Genomic DNA, 26,221 nt, shown 5'->3' on the forward strand with positions numbered 1-26,221 from the left:
ATATTGATTTATTAATAATTATTAACCGCTGATCGTAAAAAAGGTTTACAATAAATAATAATTCAATAGTAACAAAAAATATGAAAAAGAGCAGTAGTTATTAGTGAAATAAAATTTTATGTACTTTTCATTTAAAAAAAAGGAAATGAAGTCGGATTCTATCCGATGTACCTTCCCCTTGTATAAGCAAAATATCTCATCGATTATAATTTTATTTGGCTATAACTCTGGAACCGAGGAAAATAAGTACCGCTTATGACATATCGTTGAAAAGTTATTAATAAGGGCTTATTACTGCAGTTAAGAAAAAAATGCAATTTTTTTTTTGGATTATGGGCTTTTTCGGACACTTCTGGTCAAGTCGATTGCAATCAAAAGGGGAGGTAGTAATGTGAATTTTGTTTTGTACCGGTAAATGTGATTCGTGTGAATTTCGTAAATTAAAGATTCTGATGTTTCCGTCGTATACATTTACGAATAGTAACATTTGTTAATAAGTAAATGTAAAAAATTGCAGTTATGTAGTAACAGATTACTTTCTCTGCGCGCGTGTGCGTGTGCAAACTCTTGCATAACACACATATAGTATACTCTTGCATATATACACATATAGTTTTATTAAGCTGGAACATTAGATTTTATTAAATAACAAAAAAGCTTCATACCGCGGATATGTTAGTTCAATTTACTTTTGAAAGTACAGTTTTATTTACTGTAATACATAATTTGTGCTAAATCTTAAAAAATTCAGATTATAATAAAAGCGAAATGTTTAATAAAAAAAAAATCAAATAAAAAAAATAAATGCAATAAGTAAATTCTTTATGGTAATAAATGATTTAATAAAAAAACGGTAGTTCGATATGATAAAATAAAACAATTTATAAAATACGATGACAGACGACTTTTGCTAAGAGAAATATCAGAGGTAATTATTTTTTCGTTTAATTTATTTGGGATGAAGTAAAAACAACATCTGTCTGTCTGCGACTATACGATGAGGGGGAGTGCGAGAGAGGGAATGAACAAACCGCAGGTGGCTTCCTTCGATCTGATTGGCTACCGTCGGACAGTACAGTATCACGCGATGTAAACTTGCTTACATGTGTGCGTGCGTACGTGTGTGTATTGTTGTCGTCGAGTAACAAAATTAATATCTCTATTTCTTATATAGACGTTCGATATAATTAAATTAAATCAAGATTTGTCGATCATTTTATATCTATTATTACATTTTATTTAAAATAATAATTAATCTCCCTTAATTTTAATAATTTTTTTAAAAATATTACGATTAAATTTATCAGTTTTGTAAAGTAATTAAGAGAAGAGAGAAAGAGAGAGAAAGAGCGAGAGAGACCCTCTGTCTCGCTTCCTCTCCATCACTGATCCCCCTACCAACCCCTCTCACAATTTCTCTCCATCACCCTCGCTCTCTCACACTACCCGCTCTGTCTCTCACTCGACCCCTCTCTCACTCTCCCCCACCGGCAATCTCTCTCGCTGTATGCGGTGGGCTACTTAAACATGTTTGTATTTTTTCAATTTTCTCACTCAAAGTGCATTTTTACAAAAACTTTGTAATAAAAAAATTGACCGTTAAAAGGTTTTCGACACTTTTTAAATTTATTAATGCCTTTCCGTTCGTGAAAAAGCTTTAAAAAATTTCTCGTTGGAATTATAACAAAAAAAAACGGTAACTGTAAATAAAAAATTTACGTAAAATTTAACCTCTGATCCAAAGATTTTTCCCGACGAGAAGAAAAGTTACAACGTCGTTTGTAGTAATAAAAAATTACGCGTATAGAATTTTATTTCGAAAATACGAGTACATCGTTAAATTATGTTTCTTCAATTTTTTTTTAATTTCAGTGCTCCTTTGATCAGCCAAATAAACATAGTTTTTTTTGTAATTTCTTTATTTTGCGTCGTTTATAATTGTACGTAAAGAATTAGATGAACAATGTTAGATCAACAATGTTGTGATTTTTTTTAATTTAGCTTAAAAAATATAAAGTAAACACGGGAAATGTTAAATATAAAAATTTGTAATGACTGTTTCTTGTATATATGTCGTACACTTTTTACGAATAATTTCTGCTTTAAATACTATGTACGCATAATTATTAAGATATATGACAATTACTCACATAAATTATAAATATCGGTCGCCTTCTACAAACTCACTACCTATGTTTTTTTCCTTTCTTACTTATATTATTAAATAAAAACTACGCCGATAAATTTCTAAAAATATTTTTACAAATTTATTAAAACGATTATTTGTTACTTTCTTTCCTATCAAAATTTTTTTTTTTTTTCAAATTTTTGTGTTATTCCCGAGACATTCATTTATGAATATTTAACGTGTTAAATTACATATTATTAACATTATACGTTTATATAACTTAAATTTTCCTAATTAACATATTTTTAATATGTAAAATATGTTAATTAAGGATTTTTCTTATCACTGCTGTCTAATTCATACAAAAATTAACAAATTTTAGAGTAGCCAAGCTGCAAACCCATTAATAACGCGATAATTTTTAATCGCAACATATCGAGTTAAGTTTATCGTTATTTTTTTAAATTTTAAATTCCCACACCTTGACATATTTATTTACTAATATAACATACCTGACACAATAACTGTAAATCACAAAACAGAATGAAACCTCAGTAGTGTACACTCACTGTCGTTCTAAAAATACTGGTGTGTTAATTGTATGACAGAATAAAGTTCTGTGCTGAAATGTAGGGATCTACAGTAAATGTAATGAATCATGCATATACAGTTATTGCCTTCATAATATTATGTTTGTACCCTACTCTCTGTTAGAGATGATTAAAATATTCTTTTATGTACGTAAGTTAAAGAAAAAGACATAGAATTTCGTAAAATCAATATTTAAAAATATTGTCACTAAAAACTGTGATCGATGGAAATATTCTGAATTCATTTTTCAATTCAGCAAAAAGGTTACATTAGGAACACAATAAAACTTTGTTTATTAGAGTAAGCGGACACCGAATTAACCCGCAACCTTTTTTTTTGTATGAGAAATGTATTTCGTCCCATGAGAAAAACCCCAAGTCTAACTGTAACTAGAACTCAGTCCCGCCCGAATAAAACACTATTTGTAACAAATTTACATATGTCAGTTATTTCATAACCGACCAGGTAACTAATTTTTATGATATACGATTTATTACGTAAATTATCTTTTAATTTAATTATTCTTATTTTCTTAAAACGATTCATTTCTAAATTATACACATGTTCTTAATTTTAATAATAATTTTTGATATATTTAATATTGTTACGGAATCTCAACTTTTTTTTTTTTACATTGCACTTTTTTGGTTCATAATTGATTTCAAACAATTTTTTTTTCAGTTTAATCTAAAATAACTTGATCTTTTATTTTAGTTTTTTTACATCGACCTTTACCGATTGTAACTTTCATGATGAAATTAATCTTTTGATATACGTTTCATAAAATCGATGTTTCCATTTTGAAGTTAAGCACGCCATCCGAGTATAAAACTACCCACCGGTAGTAGAAAAGTAAAATTAATTCGATCACAATTTCCGAGAAAAAACTACTTAAGATAAACTTATTTTATTAATTTTGAATTAAACAATATGAAATAAGAAATTCATAATTACCAGAAAGGAAGAATACTGCTGTAGATTTTCAAGTTTATCCAGAAACAACCGTTCAGAGTATGTGTATTGTTCTTGGGTAGTTTGTATTTCAATTTTTGTAACCTGAAAAATCCCAATTTTTTAATTAATTAAATAAACCGTACCGATTAAAAAGAACTAACAAATGAATTAGAGACTTACACGTGTGTTGAATAAGTAATAATAGCAATAATAATAATTAGATACGTAAATATACCGGCATATTTTAATAGGAAATCAAATTTAGTTAAGATGAATAAAAAAGAGAAGGTTTAATTACGACTTATGTATTTAATAGTTTGTTATCCGTAACCTCAATCGTTTAAAAACAAATAGAACTATAAAAATGTATTTCTGTAATTTGGTTAAAATTTCGCTTTCTGTTGGAATTTCATCTAGATCTGTTTGTAACTTAAAAATTATAGATAATATTCTTGCACCTTTCTCAGCTAATCGGTACAAAAAAAGCACACCGTTGAGGAAAGAACTTAAAGATTTGTAATAAGATCTTTCAAACAGAAAAATAACAGAGTGTGAAATATAATCTTTTAACGTCAATTTAATCCTGAATTTTCGTAAGAAATCTTGCCTACTGCAACGACGAGACCAACCGCTGAAACATTTTAACTAACATCTAAGCAGTAATTTTTCAGTTTTTCTTTGATTTTTTTTAGAATAATCAGTGCATTTTACGTAAATATAATTTTGAAATTAGTACAGATATAACCGATTCTAACTAAAACAAGGTGACAAAACGAGAAAAAATAAAGCAAATGAAAATAAATATACAAAAGTGTGAAATCAATTCTTAATCAAAAACAGAGTCATAACGTAAAATTAAGTGTTACTATATTTTTTTAAATATCAATCAGGAATTTAAAAAAAATTGTATTATTAATCTTTTCTTTTTTAGATGTAACACGACCTACATGCTATTAGAGAAGAGGTAGCGCCGGCTACCTTACCTGCTAGACTAAAAGTTCCAGATTCGATCGATATCTGGAACTGCAGTTTTTTTTTTTTTGAGAAGATGAACAAAAGATTTGCTTCTTTTTGAGAAGACGAACAGTCATCTTCTCAAAAAGAAAAATAACAGAACCGCATCTTTTACGATGTAGATTATAGAAACCACGAACAGTACGCAAGGAGATAATGAATGATTAGTATTATCTCTAAATTTCACGGTTCGGCCCGTCTACAATATCCAAATCGAATGGGTGTGTAAGAGCGTACATACACCCGTAGATCTATTTATTAGTTCACTTTATTATTATACGTATAAAGCCTAATTTTATTTTATTTAGATCTTTTAAAATATATTTCGTCGTTTTTTACTAATACCTGGCTCTCAATGAACGAAACAGTTTAATCCAAAAATTACATTGAAAGTTCTTTGAGTGACATGGAATTAAATTTTGTCGGATGTCGGATTTTTGTAATCTATAATGATTCAAGAAAAAAGTTTAAAAAATTCGTTATTTTATTACTTTTTCTGCTTTCCTACCCCCAAAATCACATCCCAAGAAAACGATTAGGTTTATTTTCATTTAGTATGTTAAATGGAAGAAATAAGAAAATTTCACTGAAAAATGTACAACAAAAAGTTATCTAAGGTTTCTTTTTAAGGGGTGGGGGTGAATTATGATGATTTTTTATTGTAATATTATTAATAAAGATTTAAATAAACTAGAAACTTTTTTAAAAATTCCAGAATTTGATATTTTTAAACTTTGATCGATTCTCCCATCACCAATATTGTTTCCAAAGTTACGAAGACAAAAAGAAAAAAAAAATACCGTGGACACCGCATGACTTAATTGTACGCCTATTAAATTACATATACACATTTTTTTTAGAATGAAAGGTAAATAAAATTTTATTTCATTAATAAATTCGGATATTTTTTTCATATTCTTTATTTTATTTAATTATTATTTATTGTAAAAATCGTTTTACAATCAGAGGTTAATAATTGTTTATAAATCAATGTATTTAAATTAAAAAAAGAGATGAAGTCGGATTGGAACCGACCCGATTAAATAAACAATTATTATTAATTAAATTCTGAATAAGTGCTCCGTTTCTATCCAACCTATGGGCCCAAACGGACGCAGCATAAAAGACCATACTTTCGAAGACACCTCGGTACACCGTGTACAAATGACGGCCCGATAGCCCGTAATCCTTCCCAGCAATCCTCCTAAGCTTGTGCATCAGAGACACTTATGAACTCTAACTCGGCTGATCACACAGCCTTTATACTTAATGTGAGGGTCGCCTGGGCCGTGACCCTTTCTACGAATGTCAGTCTCAGAAATCCGTCAAATACCAGGTTGCACAGCAGGTGAACGAGAACAGAACCCTGCGGGCTTCCCCTGGTGACGGACGTTTCTACAGCCAGGTATGTATCTCTAAACAGAGCCGTACGCTTATACAAATAGTCACGCACTACGGCCTGCAGGGCTACGGGAACATTGCGGCGTTCCGACTCATAGAGGACTGAACTCCAACACATACCGGTGTTCTTTGGTGGTTGGGTTTCAATTAACCACACATCTCGGGTACGGTCGAACCGAGAATGTATAAGACTATACTTCATTTACACTCATACATATCATCCTCATTCATCCACTGAAGTATTATCTAAAAACGGTAGTTACCGGAGGCTAAACAGGAAAAAGGAAAAGAATTCCAACATAAGGATGGAAATGCTGCCTCTATGTCAATAAAAATTGCCAACACATATTTACAGTCGGCGCTTTCCACTTCGGCAAGAGCATTTAAGATGCGATCCTTGGTTCCAACCCCTTTAACGAAGCCGTACTGGCCTCTATTAAGAAGCGAGTTCATATCGATGCTTTCCAGAGCCGTTCCACAACCAGCCTTTCAAGCAATTTGGCTGACGGGTCGATAACTGCTGATCTCACTCGGATCCTTTCCTGATTTTAAGAGCACCCTCACCAAAGCCACCTTCCAACAACTCGAAAAGCAACCCTAGCTTAGGCACCCCGAGAACAGCCTGCCAAGCGACTCTGATAGAAAATAGCAACATATGATAGAAAATATCCGAGTCAAGTTGATCAGTCCCCGGTGCCTTTATCTGTGTTATCCTGATTTTTGAGCAAGTTAGGGTTAAACTAGACAATAACTCGATCAAAATTTTTATGAATGTTTAAGCCACCAAAGGAAAAACTGAATAGCAACCGCATTCGTGTAATTTGAAGACTGCAATTTTTAATTTTTTTTTTTAAACAAAAAAACACGGTATTTCCTTTAAATACAAATGACCCGAACAATTTCAAGCTTTTAAATATTTGTTCTGACTTTATAAATCAGAATGAAACTTTATTAAAAATAAAAGATATGTACTTCATCGGTTAAACGCTGTATGAACTCATAAGAACAGAAAGACAACACTCTTAACACATCTTCCGATGTGAATTGGATATAATAAAACACCTTTCTTTATTAACTTTTTTCTATAGATATATATTACATCTATATATATATATTATATTATATCTATATTCTATAGATATATATCTAATATATATATCTATATATATATCTAATAGATATATATTAGATATAATATTAGATATATATAGATATATATTAGATAATAGATATATATCCATTATGATCCATTAGATATATATATATATATATATATATATATATCTAATGGATCACACAATATATCTATATATCTAATAATGTACATAAATTAAAATCTAATAATGTGTTAAACAAAGATGGTACACCAATATATAATACGAAAGGTAAAGTCGATAGATGGGTGGAATATATTGAAGAGTTATACGGAGGAAATGAATTAGAAAATGGTTATAGAGGAGGATGAAATGGGAGAAACAATACTGAGATCTGAATTTAAGAGAGCATTAAAAGATTTAAATGGCAGAAAGGCTCCTGGAATAGACGGAATACCTGTAGAATTACTGCGCAGTGCAGGTGAGGAAGCGATTGATAGATTATACAAACTGGTGTGTAATATTTATGAAAAAGGGGAATTTCCGTCAGACTTCAAAAAAAGTGTTATAGTTATGATACCAAAGAAAGCAGGGGCAGATAAATGTGAAGAATACAGAACAATTAGTTTAACTAGTCATGCATCAAAAATCTTAACTAGAATTTTATACAGAAGAATTGAGAGGAGAGTGGAAGAAGTGTTAGGAGAAGACCAATTTGGTTTCAGGAAAAGTATAGGGACAAGGGAAGCAATTTTAGGCCTCAGATTAATAGTAGAAGGAAGATTAAAGAAAAACAAACCAACATACTTGGCGTTTATAGACCTAGAAAAGGCTTTCGATAACGTAGACTGGAATAAAATGTTCAGCATTTTAAAAAAATTAGGGTTCAAATACAGAGATAGAAGAACTTGCTAACATGTACAAGAACCAAACAGCAACAATAACAATTGAAGACAATAAGAAAGAAGCCCTAATAAGAAAGGGAGTCCGACAAGGATGTTCCCTATCTCCGTTACTTTTTAATCTTTACATGGAACTAGCAGTTAATGATGTTAAAGAACAATTTAGATTCGGAGTAACAGTACAAGGTGAAAAGATAAAGATGCTACGATTTGCTGATGATATAGTAATTCTAGCCGAGAGTAAAAAGGATTTAGAAGAAACAACGAACGGCATAGATGAAGTCCTACGCAAGAACTATCGCATGAAAATAAACAAGAACAAAACAAAAGTAATGAAATGTAGTAGAAATAACAAAGATGGACCGCTGAATGTGAAAATAGGAGGAGAAAAGATTATGGAGGTAGAAGAATTTTGTTATTTGGGAAGTAAAATTACTAAAGATGGACGAAGCAGGAGCGATATGAAATGCCGAATAGCACAAGCTAAACGAGCCTTCAGTAAGAAATATAATTTGTTTACATCAAAAATTAATTTAAATATCAGGAAAAGATTTTTGAAAGTGTATGTTTGGAGTGTCGCTATATATGGAAGTGAAACTTGGACGATCGGAGTATCTGAGAAGAAAAGATTAGAAGCTTTTGAAATGTGGTGCTACAGGAGAATGTTAAAAATCAGATGGGTGGATAAAGTGACAAATGAAGAGGTATTGCGGCAAATAGATGAAGAAAGAAGCATTTGGAAAAATATAGTTAAAAGAAGAGACAGACTTATAGGCCACATACTAAGGCATCCTGGAATAGTCGCTTTAATATTGGAAGGACAGGTAGAAGGAAAAAATTGTGTAGGCAGGCCACGTTTGGAGTATGTAAAACAAATTGTTGGGGATGTAGGATGTAGGGGGTATACTGAAATGAAACGACTAGCACTAGATAGGGAATCTTGGAGAGCTGCATCAAACCAGTCAAATGACTGAAGACAAAAAAAAAAACAGTACATATATGTATTATTACACATCCATAATATTTGATTTAATATTTTACAGCAAATACGACTATGCGTTCTTTTGTACGATTAAATTCCATAAGGGCATAAAGTTGTAGATGACCTGAAATGAATCCCAGTTACTTCTAAAAATAGTAGAGCCATCCTCAAGAACAATAAAAATCATGTGCCAGATTTACCAAAAAATGCGAGAAATGATATGTTTCCTACGGCCTTCTTCATCGAGTCAAACATATCAGCATGCCGAGTCTGCAGAAAAAATTCAACTAATATTTAGCTGACAATGGATTTTAGTAAACATCACTGCTCTCATAGAAGGCTGCTCTAACCGGTATCTATTGTGCTTTGTTATCTTTACATGCATTACAGTTGTAAAAAGAGACCGGGACAAACAGTCCAACGCTACATGTTAATTTTTTCCTTTCTATTTTGAAACGATTGATTATAAACACTGCTTTAACTCGGTAGGAAATATTCATGCGCTCCTGCTATAGCACTACGTATATGGGAAAGTGAAAACGCTAATATTGCATAATATTAGCGTTTTCACTTTCCCATCTACGTAGTGCTATAGCAGAGCTGTAGCTCTACAAGGGAAAGTATTATAATAGGTCCGATTCGGGCATATGTGGTTTTCAGCCGATCTTCAGGTTTTGACATCTAAGGAATCCAAAAAACCAAAATCCAAAACAAATTTGATTTTGGACTTTTTCTTAACCGCAGTAATAAGCGTTCATCGAGAGCTTTTCAATGATATATCACAAGTGATACTTTTTCCATCGGTTCTAGAGTTGAACCTAAATGAAAATTCAATTTATGAAATATCTCGATCTATAACGGGAAGGCATATCGGTTCGATCAGACATCTCCTTTTCCATTTTTTAACATTTTTTTATTTTTTTAAATAAAATATATTCAAATTAAAAAAATATTTAAAAAAAAAAATGATTGTAGATTTTTTAATAATTCAAATAAGTGAAGATATTTTTGAAGAAATGTTATTGTATTTATTATTAGAAAGAATATAACTGATTTAAGTACATTAGAAAAGAAAGATATGAAGCAACTGCAGACTACAGTAGTATAATACATTGCCGTTAAAAAACAAAGTGACACCGCATACAACCAAAAGACATAAATCATTATTAATAGACAAATAACGACAGCTGTCCAGTATATTAAAAACAGTTTTGTAACTCATGTTAGAAAGAGAGAGATGATAGTGAGTGAGCTAGTAATATTATGAACAACTAACAAATCTGTTCGTTTCTTTTATTCTCTTGGTCTTTTGACTATGTAGGCAAGGCAAATAAAATGTTTAGACTGCAGAATTAAATGAAATAACTATTTAAAACTACATTATCTATACGAATATAATTTTGTCTTTGATTAAATGTTTTTAAAATTCTTACATTTCCAAGCATATAACTTAGAAGGGATACGAGGGCTTTTAAAATATTAAAAGTTGATAATTTTTATTACATTTAAAGGAGGTAATAGAAACAGAAAAAATAATTATCAGCTTCCATTACGGTTTAAAAGCGTACTGCCCCGGGTTGTCTGCTACAACTTGATTGTTTGTCAACGGAATTTTAAAAGTGAGGCGTCATTTTGTTCAAAATAAAACGCTTAATAAATTTTGTAATTAGTAAAAATGTTATCAAACAATTACAAAGATATTGACGAATAAAAATTATGATGGCCGCCATTTTGAAGGTGAAGTTTTCAAAATTTTTATTTCGTAAAATAAAAAACTAGATTTTCTAAATTTAATTAATGTAGGTTTACCCGCTCCTGAGAAATATTTTTTTTTTTTTTAATTTCACAAACCGGCGTCCGAAGGAAAACAAAGCCGGGCAAGACTTATGTTGATATGATTATTAAAAATTTGAATCTGAGAATTTGGAATTTGAATTTTATCTTAACATTTTACTTTTAACAAGTAATTGTGAATAGCGATAAATCTTGAGATCAACAGTCCACACGTAATTACTAAAAATCTATTCCAAATGTTTGAAGTTCTTTACGCATATAGTACGGGCGAACCCGCGACGAGGGATGCTAGTAATCAAATAAAATTTGAACGCGAATTCTTTTCGTAAAAATACCATCACCAAAGAATAAAAAGTAAATTTAGTAAACAGTAATAAATAACATTGTACGAATTAACACGCAAGATATATTAACAAAAACTACCGATTGAGAATGAGATAATTAAAATGAAACCGCAGCATTTGCTTATTGCGGCGCCAATAAGCCGTAGACAGTCAAAACATTAGAGTATTATTCAACAGTAATTAATCTTATTCGATGTTTGTACTTGTGAAAAAAATAAGTAACATTCATATTTCAAATGAGCCGTCCGATTAATCTCAATTCGATTATGCCCGTCGCTAGACGAGAGTAATAAAATAAACAATTAATAGTGGAGTTCGTAGTAGCAGCAATGTTAAAAGTGACACTAATAATTACAGTTCGAACCGGGTCGGTTCGGTTTTAAGTCTGTCATCCTGTACATATGAAAGTAATTTCGCTCACTAGTAGTTAATTTTCGGTAATAAAATAAAATTTAAAACAATCGCATACAGAATTCGTAAACTATGCGAGGTATATGACAACTGAATTTCGTTGTAATAAAACAGGTTTGGCTAATTATCCTTTGAATTATTTATTAAATTAAAATCTATTGGGAATTCGGTAAAAATAGCGTTTGATAAATTTAGTACGTATCACATTCTACCTTCATTATATAAAAACTAACAAAATAGAAAAATTCCAGTACAGTACATAACATACAGTACATAGTATTTATTTAAAATACCTAAGGCAGTATTTGGAACTATCTTGGATTTAAAATGCATTACGATTTAGATTCGACAAAGTAGATGTCCACATTACGGCGGTGAAAGAAACTAGCACCGCGTGAGAATTCAGATAACCGTACTAAAAGATCAGCGAAATCGTAAAAATATAATATAAACAAACTTTGTTGCACAGTTAAATTCCTCAATTAACAAAATAATCTGCTAATTACGCAAAAATGGTAACGTAATTTTTTTCCATACAAAAGTAATAAGTGAAATCGGTCAGCCGAATTCAAAAATTAGTCGGATCCAAAGTTCTTTAATAATAAACTCCACTGCCCGGTCAAGGTAACCCAAAATATATTTTCATCATCGCTTGAGAGGCGAAATAATAGTAAGTACAAAACCATAAAGTTAAATCGAGTAAATCAAATAACTATAAGAAAATTCATATAACATTAAGGACTTGGAATTTAGCGTTTGAAATAAATTCAATGCTTTTTTTATCGCATTTCATTCAACGTACACGTGTAAAAATTACTTACGGCAGAAAAGTAGAGAATAATAGAGGAAAAACCTTCGCTACATCAAAGAGGTTAACGAATATATATATATTTATTATTTGTAACCCGATAACAGGAACGTATAGTAAATTTCATTACATTCTGATAGTTCATTTAAAATAATTAAAATATTAATAATAATAATCGACGTTTTATTTTTTTAAACAAAATCAGAATTTAGATAATTTTCAAAATTATGTTTTAACAGTAGATTTAAATTACAATTTTACTGCACAAAGATATACGCAGTATTTACATCTACATTAGTAAACCTAAAAGTGAGTTTGAACTTAAAAAAAAAACATAAATAATAATAACACACACCTCATTGGGTGCAATGAAACTAATTTTTATCTTTCTTTAAACAAAAATATATCGCTTAGAATAAATCCTTTTCTACTTCAGCCTATCACCTTGAATTGATTTTCTTTATTTGTACAAATATAATTTCAAGAAATGCGATTGCAAATATTTTTTTGGAAATTTTGAACCGAACCGAAACTTTTTTCATATAATACTTTGAAAATAAATTTAAAGAACATTTCAAAGGACATAAATTAAGAAAATTAATTTGTTACAAAATTTTTTTAACTTAAAACTAGCGTTTACCTCATTTCCTCTTCTCAAAGAAATCTAAAAAAAATTCTTATAGAAAAAAAAAAGGGTCTTACACTTCGAACGGCGTTCTCCTCCTTTAAACAAAATATTTGTTTAACAATTAACTCGTTGGATATATATTATTGAACAGTTAATAAATAAAGACTGAACTATTGCGTTAAAAGCACGAAAGCGTTTTCATGGGGTTTTTTAACCCTCGAAAACACAACCTGGTTCGCGAATGAAGTTTTTTTTTTACAAATCTTACACTTTTTTGTAATGTCGTAATAAATGTTACATTTTAAAAAATCATTCGGTCGTACTTCGACTGATTTAAACATTAATTTTTGGTGAAATTATTACAAAAGTTGATCGAATGACAAAAATGGTGTCCTATTCTGTATTCGGCTCAACGAGTAGGGAACGGGAAAGTCACGCGCTACTCTTCTAGTACTCGTGGTATGAAATATTAGAGATACTTACGCTTTTTTTTTAATAACTAAAAAAGTTTAAAATCACGTCACCGTCTACCGTTTGGTTACAGAACGTAACAAACAAAACTTTCTTAGATTTTAAGATACCCTGACAAAAATGCTCAAAATATTATTGAAAATTTTCTGGCAGGTCCTTTAAAAAGTAAAATTTTATTAATAAAGAAACACTTGAGGGCACAAAAACACCGACCGATTGTTCTCGAGAAAAAATAGAAACAAGCAAGCGATCACGGTAAAATTTAGACGTTAAAATTAGCCTAATTTGATAGTCAACGGTACACAATGAACTATTTTTAGTAAAGGAACATGCCTGATCTTAAACTACCACCATCGATGTACCCTTTATGAGTTAGTCGGAGAGTTTTCAATTTGGTTTACAAATTTTAACCTCTCGCAGCAGGTAGTATTTGAACCGGCAAATCTCACATTATAAAACTAATTACTATAGATAAACCTTCATTCTGATCGAGACACAATAATACATTATATAGATTACGTCTAAAAAAATTACAAAAACAAATTATAAGATAAACAAGAGATGAATATTAAAAATTAAAAAACACGACTGCCCAAAAGAAACTGCTGACAAACGTTGTTCTTTTTCTTTTGGTTTGGTTCCATTATGATTTTCTATACTAGTAAACACCCCGCTTGAATTCTGAAAATCGGAAGATCGGTTGCGAAGATGTAATATTTCCGAATAACCGTTATTTGTTAAATCGAAAGTATTTGATAAACGCAAAAGTTAGCTTTCAATCTACTAAGTAACAAATTTTGAAAATCGGACGATTGTTTGCAAAAATATTATAAGAAGATCCCATTGCACCTCCCAAAACAGCACCCTACGAGCATTATACGTGTATTACCGATTGATGATCGCACGAGGTTTCTGCATCACTTCACCAGTAGCCTTACACTCAGTCCCCCATGGGAAGCCATATTATTAGATAGATAGATCTATTTATTTTATTTTTTTCTATTTTAATATTAAATAGAAATCTTTATTAAACAGAATTTGTTTTAATCTATTTAATATTAGTCTATTTTATTTAACGTAATTTTCTTTCTTTCCTGTTTAGCCTCCGGTAACTACCGTTTAGATAATTCTTCAGAGGATGATATGTATGAGTGTAAATGAAGTGTGTAGTCTTGTACATTCTCAGTTCGACCGTTCCTGAGATGTGTGGTTAATTGAAATCCGACCACCAAAGAACACCGGTATCCACGATCTAGTATTCAAATCCGTGTAAAAATAGCCGGCTTTACTAGGATTTGAACGCTGGAACTCTCGACTTCCAAATCAGCTGATTTGGGAAGACGCGTTCACCACTAGACCAACCCGGTGGGTCAGGAATGGTCGAACTGAGAATGTACAGACTACACTTCATTTACACTCAAACATATCATCCTCATTCATCCTCTGAAGAATTATCTAAACGGTAGTTACCGGAGGCTAAACAGGAGAAAGAAAGATTAAGTTCATCATAATTTATTTTATCGATAATATTATCGGTTGTTGAAGTTTATAAGTGTCGTATGAAAAAAAGTATAGTAATGGTCAATGACGTCACTCTTCCAACGGAACCGCTATTAAAGAAAATATTGTCTATGCAGCTGGTCGACAGCATTACGTCATCGAGACTGTTTTGTAATCGTATAGATTTGTTTACACGTGATTTAAATTCATATAATTGCACAATACTAAGAAATGAAATTCATTTATTAGCTTATTATTATCAATAATATTCAAATTCGTATCCCCCTATTAAAATTACGTTATCATCCGTCTTTATATTTTGTAGATAAACATCTAAGCTAGTCAGGCAAGAACGTATGTTCTGGAAAGGCGATCGATAAACGGCAATCAGTTTACGGTTCCCGTTATTAATTCTAAAATTAATACCGACTGAATTCGCATTTTTTAACTCTTTTCTTTCTTTCTTTTTTCCTGTTTGTCCTCCGGGAATTACCGTTCAGGTATTCAGAAGATGATATGTACGAGTGTAAATGAAATGTAGTTTTGTACAGTCTCAGTTCGACCGTTCCTGAGATGTGCGGTTAATTAAAAACCCGACCGCCAAAGAACACCGGTATCCACGATCTCGTATTCAAATCCGTATGAAAATAAGTCACTTTACTATTACTAGGACTTGAACCTGGAACTCTCGGCTTCCAAATCAGCTGATTTGTAAAGACGCTTTCACTACTAGACCGACCCGATGTGTTGCATTTTCTAACTCTAGTTACACTATTTCGTGTTTAATATTTTTATCTACAAATAAACATATACCAGTCACTCTTTGCGAGTTTATTACTTTGAATAATATACGTTATAACCTAAACTGAAATTAAATTCAATGTCATCACCGATCCAAGTTCGGTCGATATAATAATGTGAAACTTAACTTTACTATTACTTAAGTAAAACAAAATTTCATCAAAATTTTTTCTTATGTTCATATGAATTATATTTAGTTCATATTTAAGGTTAAAATCTAATCGAGGATTAAAATTTTAAAAAATAGTTTACTTCTATTGTATCATAGCAGTCATAAAGAATACACCGACTAGCAACGATCTAATTTTACCAGACATATTTTGGAACATAATCGTAATAATAACCCAAACAATTTTATTAATATTCTCAAATATACTGTAAGCCATCGCACCCCTTAAGAAATCCCGAAAACTGTATTTTCGATATATATATGAAGGAACTATCGCATGAAAATAAACAAGAAGAAAACAAAAGTAATGAAATGTATTAAAAATAACAAAGTTGGTCCAATGAATGTGAAAATAGGAGGAGAAAAGATTACGGAGGTAGAAGAATTTTGTTATTTGGGAAGTAGAATTACTAAAGATGGACGAAGCAGGAGCGATATAAGATGCCGAATAGCACAAGCGAAACAAGCCTTCAGTCAGAAATATAATTTGTTAACATCAAAAATTAATTTAAATGTCAGGAAAAAATTTTTGAAAGTATATGTTTGGAGTGTCGCTTTATATGGAAGTGAAGCTTGGACGATCGGAGTATCTGAGAAGAAAAGATTAGAAGCTTTTGAAATGTGGTGCTATAGGAGAATGTTAAAAATCAGACGGATGGATAAAGTGACAAATGAAGAGGTATTGCTGTAAATCGATGAAGAAAGAAGCATTTGGAAAAATATAGTTAAAAGAAGAGACAGACTTATAGGCCACATACTAAGGCATCCTGGAATAGTCGCTTTAATATTGGAAGGACAGGTAGAAGGAAAAAATTGTGTAGGCAGGCCACATTTGGAATATGTAAAACAAATTGTTGGGGATGTAGGATGTAGGGGGTATATTGAACTGAAACGACTAGCACTAGATAGGGAATCTTGGAGAGCTGCATCAAAACAGTCAAATGACTGAAGACAAAAAAAAATATGAAGGAGTATTTGCAAGCCCCAATCTAGTGATTAGGTATCTCAATTAATATAATCGAAAACGGTGAAAATTTGCAAGGATTGATCAAATATTTCTTTTTTTTACTTTTCTTATAACTTTCAAGGCTGACTTTCAAAAGAAAATGTAGAAACTTTTTTTTAAATCTTTAATGAAATTTCAAAAATCAAGTTGATATCTTCATTTGTTACCGACAAATTAAAAAAAAAAAAAAAAAAAAAAAAAAAAAACTGTTTCATTGTTACTTTGTTTTCACTCTTTTATATTCGGAATGTTAAAAAATCCATTTTATTGAAATGGAACAGCGCAAGAACATGTACTCAAATTTTCATCCATTTTTCAGTATTTTTGCTGGACGTTGATGAATCAGTCATTCAGGACATGTTCTTTTATACACTCCGGGTGATATTTAAGTACGGGAACAGCTTTTTGCTGTGTATCTGAGAAGTATTTGGAAACGGGAAGAAATGGAGTTCCACATTTTTAAAAAATCAGCATTATTGTTGGTTTTTAAATTTTATCCGCTATGTTGAATCACTTATTTTTTTTTAAATAGGAAGGTGGACGTATGACGGAGGATTTCGATTTAAAATTTTACAACAAAAACAATGGTGAAACCCGTTTTTCTGTTAATTCCTTCGTTGTCGAGTTATAAGCAATCAAATTTGCGATGAAGGAAAAATCGTGTTAACAATAAAACGAGGTAAAACGCGCTTTTCCATTTAATACAATAAATACAAAATACTATAATCTTATTGTATTTTACATTCATAATGCATACAATAACGAATTTTAAACAGTGCTATAATATATATAACAAAAAAAAAAAAAAACAGATATTCAGTAGAAATTTCTGGGCTTGCAAATACCCTTCAGATAAATATCTAAAAACTGTTATCGGCATTTTTTTAAATTCTGATTTTGTAAGGAATGCGACGTTGTACAACATGACGGCTGAACTAACACAGCCCTTGTTAGTGTTACTGTATGTTCGATACGAAGAGTAGTACACGCCTTCCGATAAATTGATTAAAAAACATACATAAAATTAGAAAAATTGACTGCGTCGGGAAACGCAAGTAAGCATATAGTGGGTAAGTAAGCATATAGTATATATATATATATATATATATATATATATATGCTGTACTTTTATGTTGAAACAAGAAGCCGAAATGAGAAATTAATAATTCGTAATGTTGTATTTGGAAAAATATAGTTAAAAGAAGAGACAGACTTATAGGCCACATACTAAGGCATCCTGGAATAGTCGCTTTAATATTGGAAGGACAGGTAGAAGGGAAAAATTGTGTAGGCAGGCCACGTTTGGAGTATGTAAAACAAATTGTTGGGGATGTAGGATGTAGAGGGTATACTGAAATGAAACGACTAGCACTAGATAGGGAATCTTGGAGAGCTGCATCAAACCAGTCAAATGACTGAAGACAAAAAAAAAAAAAAATCTCACTTAACTGTGGAAATACCACAAAAAATAATAATTAGAATAATGGAATTCAAAAGCAGTTTCAACCTATCTCTTGATGTTTCCAAAAAACTGAATGTTTTACCCGAAGAATCTATACGTATAAAAATTATTAAGAGTATTTTTCAATAGTTGTAAAAGTCATAAAATAATGCGTATAATACAAGAAGTACGGATGCAGAAGATTCACAAATCCCGGCTGTATTTAAAGAACAGTTTCGAAATCATTTATCTATTTAAGACCTAAAATTTATATCACGTTAGACGATAGTATAAAGCGTATAACTGTTGAAAATGTCTTCATAAAGAGGTGAAGAAATGGATTACCAGTATTCAGGACGCTACTGTTACGTTTTCTAAATTACATCGAATAAAATTAATATAGAACGAATAAAATTAAAATACGTTCAAATTTTCACGGTTTTGTGCTCCTGTTGATGAATGAACCTCCACCTTACAGGTAACGAGTAATAATATGAACTAGACTCGATGCGACAAACCTTAGATTAATTGTACTTAGATTAGGCTAGATTTTTGTATTACTGGCTGTAGAGACCTGCCGTAGGCACGCCCTTCGCAGCTAGACCCCCCCGGACGGGTTGCTCTGGCGGGCGGCGTCTCGGAATGGGATTATTAGGTGTCCAAAATCGATTACCTCTTGTGCGAAAATATTTTTTTTGAATGATGAAAACCGATATAACGAAAGTTAAATTAGAAATTTAACTCTAGAAAGATACTAACGAATCGGAATTTTCCTGTAATACAGTAACAACAAAAGTATTTGTTGTCAAATCCATTCTTAGATACAGTCCTAATTTTTTTTTACCGTTAAGCGTGTTTAATTTAAGGAGGTTTTTAAAAAGTGTTTTTAATATATTATTTATTTTCTACATTTTATCTTCATAAGTTTATACGTTACAGCTGCGCTAGAGCACATGTTTGAGCGTATTTAGCGAAAGATCGTATCGGTACGTTTTACCGACTGCAATTTGAACACAGGGTAAACTATTTAATTTCCGTATAACTAAGATACAGCGGAACAACAGTGTATCCGATACGTTTAACAGTTAGCGTTCAACCGGCTGACGATACGTACGCCGTTTGAATCGTGAAAATCGGACGAGCGGTTGCCGAAATACTACAGTGGAAACTCATCACACCCCCTCACCGATTTCCGAACGGCGCCCCGGGGGCGCTTGAAAATATTATCATCCGATGGGTACCGCTGGGAGCGGATAGATTTACTTCCTGGGGGGTTCGAAAAAATCTTTCAGAGCGCTAGGACCAACCGATTTCGAGATATTTACGATTTTCTTACCGAAATTCAGATGCGGTTAAAAGGTATTAAATATTCCCCAAATATAACGTATATTAATAAGGTATATCGATAAATAATAATATAACAAGTATACATCTAATCACCGCTAGACATGTACTAACGAATCAGGAGTTTCAGCTAGTGAACAGTACATTCCCGTGCTAAGCTAAGGGGACACACACACACACACACATACAAATGCCGTTTAGTAGGATAGAATTACCTGCGGCAATGAAGCTTTTAAGCGGTCCTCTGTGGTAGCGTCTCGACCTTTCATCCGGAGGACTCGGGTTCGAATCCCGGTCAGACATGGTATTTTCACACGCTATACAAAAATTGTCATTCATCTCATCCTCTGAAGCGATATCTAAAGGTGTTCCCGGAGGATAAAAAAATGTAACTTTAGGTATTCCAGAGAATGGAACTCCGTGTATTTATTTGTTAAAGTATTATCGGAATAAATTTGTATTTTAAATCGAATATACAAATTATACATCACTGGAGGCGATTAATTTGACTCACCGCATTCAGGGTACGCTGATAGCGACTGGACCTTTTCATTTATAAAATTCTGAAAATTTGATTAGATTGTTTATAAATGCGGTGAATTTGATTAATCGCCTCCAGTGTGGGAGAATAACATATTTAATTTGTAAATTTAACGTTGATTAGACGAGATTAGCAAACGTAGGTTACATATGGCGAAAATTTAAACTTCCTTCTTTACGAGCATTTTTTGTAATCTATTTACCGTAAGCGTTGGTATCGAGTGCCTTTTTTTTAATATTTAGTTATCGTTTCAACCCTCTACCCCAGAACTTATCTGTGTTGTCACATATTCTGGGGAAGGTCTGAATAAGTAAATATTTTGATATTTCACAGATGTATTTGGTGTGAGCCGATATGTACCGGAGAAAATCCATATTTGTCAGATATCGAGCATTCACAGTAACATACAATAATTGTCGACTAAAATTTTGTTTCGTATAAATTTAGTTAAGAATAAGGTTAGATTTGCTTAAAGTCGAGTCGAACAGAAATCTTGAAATGCGAATTAATCGGATAAACTACGGAAAATTTCAACCGACTTACTCGTAAACCTAACATTAACCTTGTTCTAAACTAACTATACTCGATTAAATTTCATTTAAACCGAGCGTTTTACTCCGCAAATAATGTATATTGTACGTTTACCAAAACCCACATCGTAAACTAAACCTAAATTAATTTAACCTTAAGTGAATTTAATTTCATCGAAACCGATTTATTCGGTCCCAAAATAAAGTTTATTTACACTTGTAATATTTCGAAATTTCGGTAAGGGTGCTGCGTAACTTGCAAGGGACGTAACTCGATGGAAGGCGTTTCCCACTAATAATTTTAATAGTAACGAATAACTTTCTTTTACGTAAGTTATATTCCAAATTTCATCAAAATCAGTGGCGAGACCGTAACTTATATAATTACCAAATTTATTATTAAATGCGGACATAAAATATACAGGAACCAGATATAGTTAAATTTAAATTTTGCATCTTTTTCATAAATAGAGCGATTTTCCTATAAATAAATTTATTAGTGTACCTTTTTAATTAGAATAGTCGATTTATTATACGTCACACAATGTCTAACAGTAAAAACGCAAAGAAGAGTTACTAAATTACCTTTAACTTTCCCGTCTCGATAGCGCTACAGCTCTAGAAAGTATTGAAATCGGTCCGATTTCGGCATATGCGGTTTTCACCGGATCTTGACGTTTTGACGCCTAAGTAACCAAAAAAACCGAATGGAAATTGTCCTGTTGTTAATGTTCGTATAAACATGTGTTCGGTGTTTGCATATAAATCACCTTATATCTCCAGAACTATTGGACCGATTTAGACCAAACTTGGTCTGATTACTTCTTCGTATGAGGCGCATGCCATTAAATTTTCAACTTAAAAGTTCAAAGAGATGAGGCTGTGAAGCAAGGTCACCCTCAGTCTCGAGATTTCGCCTAATTAAGGTCATATTTTACTTAGGCGCATTTGTTAATAATTAAAAAATAGCAATATTTGCAAAAAAACATTTTTTAAAATCGCATGCCCGCCACAAAAATTGCTCTAATTTACTCCTATGTTGTGACGTCACAGGTGAGCGGTAGAATTAAATAAATGAATAATATTTAAAGTGTAAAAAGTAACGGGGAAATTTGTTTCTATGTAAGTTGTGAAATTACATTAGTTATATTATATATCATTTGGTAATTCTGAGCAATTATTCCCCCGACCTCAATTTTTCCCAGATTGCAATACGTTATATTGGAGGTCAACACGAAGACGAAAGAAGAGACACGATTTGCCTGAAAGTTCGTAGATAACGTGAATGAGCAGTTGAAGATAACAAAAAGGGCAATATTCGTGTTCGGTTATGAGATAAACAAATAAATATATATATATAATAAATAAATTTAAAAGCATAACCAAACTTAACCTTCGCTAGTCAAAGTTAGCGAGCGAAGCGAGCGTAGGTTAAGTACGGTTAAATTATATTCATAGTTATATTGGTAATGTTCTGGAAAATTTTTTCATTTTTATTTTATTATTTAATTACGGTAAATCATTTATTTACGTACGTCTACGTTATATAGAAAAACCGAATTTTTTTTTAAGTCGGTTCAGTACCTCCAAAGTGTGATAAGAAAAAAATAATTTTTATTTTTTATAATTCACAACCGGTAGACTGAAAAATATATCATAACTAGTGTGTTAAGATCGGCTTGAGTTATGACAAAAAAAGTCAAAATTCATTCGTTTAACAATCAGTTAAAAGAATAAATTAAATACATACACATACATAGATGTGCGCGCCCGCACGCAAACTCGCACAAAAATGCAAATAAAATCAACAATAATCAAACAAAAATCAACAATAATTTGATGATTATAAAGGATTAATATAAAAGCAATAAAGGATTAGGACGCGCGCCCACACACACACTCACGCACACATACAAACACACACTACAAGCAGGATTGAAACAAGTTATTCAATACTATTTTTTAAAATATAATAAAAATGGTAATACACTACATTCTATATTAAGTATATTTACATTATTAAGTCTATATTAAAAAGCACATACCATGATGTTAAAATAAAGACGTTAATTTTGTTTAAATAAAACAACACACATTGATGAAACGTAAATTTTAATTTCGTTTATCGCCCGTAACGCTAAGCGACTGGATCGAGTGAGTTAGGCTGTATACATGTTCGTCCATCTCCGCGTACAATCGGTGATCTTCAGTGTATACACGTCTTCTTAACTCTTACAAAATAGATTAATATTACGGTTGTTGTTTACAGTTTTTTTTATTATCAATTACGTAACACGTACGCGCACCCTCACATATACATTAAAAATCTATTTAAAACAACTAAAATAATAAAATAAATGTTAAAATAAACAGTTAAACATAATTAAAAATTTAATTTTATACATAAATATTTTTATTTATTATCAAAAGTTAATAAACTAAATAAAGGTTTATTTAAAAAAGAAAATAGATTAATATTAAAAAAATGTAATTATAAAACCGTTTAGAAATCGAACTCAGATTTTAAAAATATACTGATTTAATAAATTATATTAAGGTTACCACTCTTCCGATCACCGTGGCGGTGTGGTAGCGTCTCGGCGTTTCATCTGGAGGTCCCGGATTCGAATATCAGTGAGGTGTAACATTTTGCTTATGCTAAAAATTTCCATTTTTACATTCCTTTGTAAACTTGTACGGTGAATCAATTCATCAGTTGTAGAAAAAAGAATCGATTCAATCGAATCTCATTTAATTTCAATTAAAATGTTATCTTCCCGGTAATGTATTATCTATTACATATACAATTATTTATTATATATACACAGTGTATCACGAATTTCTTCCGGGACTTTCACAACCTACTCGCGAAGATAATGGAGAAAATTTATAATAAAAATTTGTCCTAAAATGCTTCGTTTGCGAGTTACGTCGGATTTCAGCTATCCCGGTGAAATAATGTCACTGAAATTTTTAAAACATTAATTAAGGGACAAAATTAGTGAATCGTTTTGTTTTTGACCGGAAAAATCGAACAAAAATATATCCTAGAACCGTATCTGCAGTAGTAGTAGAAATCTAGTGTGAAATTAATAAATCGGGGTAAAAACCCTGTTTTTAATGTTAGAGGTACAATAACTTTGTTAAATAACTTTTAAACAAAACTTGTAGAGGATTTAATTCTAAACAAAACGGTATAGAGTAAGTTGAATCAAACAAAGAAAACTTTTTCACGTCTCTTTCATTAGCCGTAAATCGCAAACGAAGTATTTTAGGACGAATGTTTAAATGAAATTTAAACGAGTAGATTATTTTCACGAGTAGAAAAGGTTATGAAAGGGCCCGGGAAAACTTTGTGATACAATCTGTGTAAATATATAATAATTTTTATGAGGCTGTTATTCTTTCACGCAAAATCTACACGGCCGATCGAGGTGAAATTTTGTACTAAAATAGGTTTTATAACCGAAAAGAATTTACGACTATTACCGTAACGAAATATTCCATCGTTTCATGACGGTAATCGTTTAAATTGCTTGCGGTAACAACCGGATAATGTTCCTTTCCTATATTTAAATTTACTACGGTCAAACCGTTGATCGATCGAATTCTGACACCATTTACAGTTTTTGAAATTAAATTTTCTACAAAAAAAGGTCTCTCTCTATCTTTTGCGATACTATTTGGATTATCGGTAAATATACCTTTGAATGTTCGGCGTACATTCCTTTAGACTTGCCCTTTAGATTCAAACACCTTCAGTTTTCAAATAAAGTCGCTTGCTTTATGCTCATGTAGAAAACAACGTATATATACATATTCCAGAGAGAAGAACTGTAATTCTGTATGCAATTTCAGCGTTTAGATTAAAGAAAATTGGTCATTTTCTTGCGGTGTTTGTCGGATAACGCTATGAATCGTGCAAAGTACATTTTTACCCGTACGAAAGAGCGTAGAAATAACGCTCAATTACAGTTATTTTTTTTAATAGCTTTCTTATGCTCGAAATCCTATTTAGATGAAATTTAGTAACTGAAATCTGATAAACTTCCCGTTATTCAATCAAGCTGAAATTTCACGTGTGTCATCTAAACAGGATTTCGAACATAAGAAAACTATTAAAAAAAATCATACACGTTTGGCACGAATGATAATATAATATACCGTATTTAATATCGTTCTAAAACAAACATGTCGAACATTTGTAAAAACATATTTATTTGTTTACTTACGGGTAACAAATCATATGTTTCGGTAACTAAGGGTGTGTTGTGGCAGGGAACGATTTTGTTACGATTACAAAATGGATTTGTTACTATTAACTATCGTTACTGATTTTTTACTGTAAGTTATCTGATTTTGTTACGACGACAAACCGATTTGTTGTAAGTAAATGAATTCTGTTACTATAACAAAATCATTTTTCTTCGTGTAGTGTATTTTCTCATCGGAACAAAAAGATGAAACTAGAGTACAAAACAAAAAAAAAAACTGCAACACACCGTAAAATACGGTTGGAGAAATAGCATGAAAAGCGAGCGAATGAAAGCGAAAAGGCAAAACGGGCGAGATTCGACGAGTTGATTTTTAGCGGGCGAAAGTTGAGTTTTTATTTTATTTATTACGCGCCCGCTACTAGAGTAAGAAAGAATGAGAAAAAATTATAAACCGATGTGAACGAATCGATAGCATTTGAACGAACAAGCGAATGCGGCAGACCAAAAAGTAAAAATAAATAAATTTAAAAAAATTTCTCTAAAAAGTAGGAAATAATTTTTCAGTAACTGTAATATAATCAAAGTAATTTTCAATATTTGTAAAAAGAAATCCATTGCGGCTCATAAAATTTTACTGAAGAATTGGAATAGGTGTTCTGCGAGGATTAATAAAGGTAAAAATTGAACAAAAATTAAATTGATAAGACAAAGTAATATTTTGTGAGCGCAAAATTTTTACTAATGTTGAAAATTTTTACAAATTACAAATATTTTCTAGTTTTTAGAGCAATTTCGTTTTAAAAGAAACCCATTGTTTAACAATTTAAAAAAATTTTTGTACGTAAATATATCAAAAATAAGATACAAACCCTTTTGGGGCATAACTATCAATATTCCTGCAGAAGTAATTTTTAAAATGTTATCAATATCCTCTTATGTAAAATTTTACATACACGCGCGCGCGCGCACACACACACACGCATGTTAGGATTCAGTATGTAGAATATGCAAGCATTATTAGTGGTATGTATTCCTGGTTGAAGTCTTTGTTACGTATGTTATTTTATTCAGTTTTAATTAAAAAATCACTGTTAGCATTTACACTTAACATTGGCTAATATAATATAATTCTGGAAGAATATTTATATTG

At 31.3% G+C, this 26,221-nt stretch overlaps 1 protein-coding gene across 1 annotated transcript in view; it reads right to left on the reverse strand.

Annotated features, from left to right (window-relative positions):
* LOC142323210 (uncharacterized) overlaps positions 1-26,221 on the reverse strand; it is a 133,856-nt gene that overhangs the window by 48,262 nt on the left and 59,373 nt on the right. Inside the window, exon 3 of the mRNA XM_075362549.1 lies at positions 3,674-3,775. Within this exon, the coding sequence (XP_075218664.1) occupies positions 3,674-3,775 (102 nt within the window). The remainder of the gene's footprint in view (positions 1-3,673; positions 3,776-26,221) is intronic.

This window comes from Lycorma delicatula, chromosome 4 (genome assembly GCF_047948215.1).
Source record: "Lycorma delicatula isolate Av1 chromosome 4, ASM4794821v1, whole genome shotgun sequence".
Taxonomy (NCBI): Eukaryota; Metazoa; Arthropoda; class Insecta; order Hemiptera; family Fulgoridae; genus Lycorma; species Lycorma delicatula.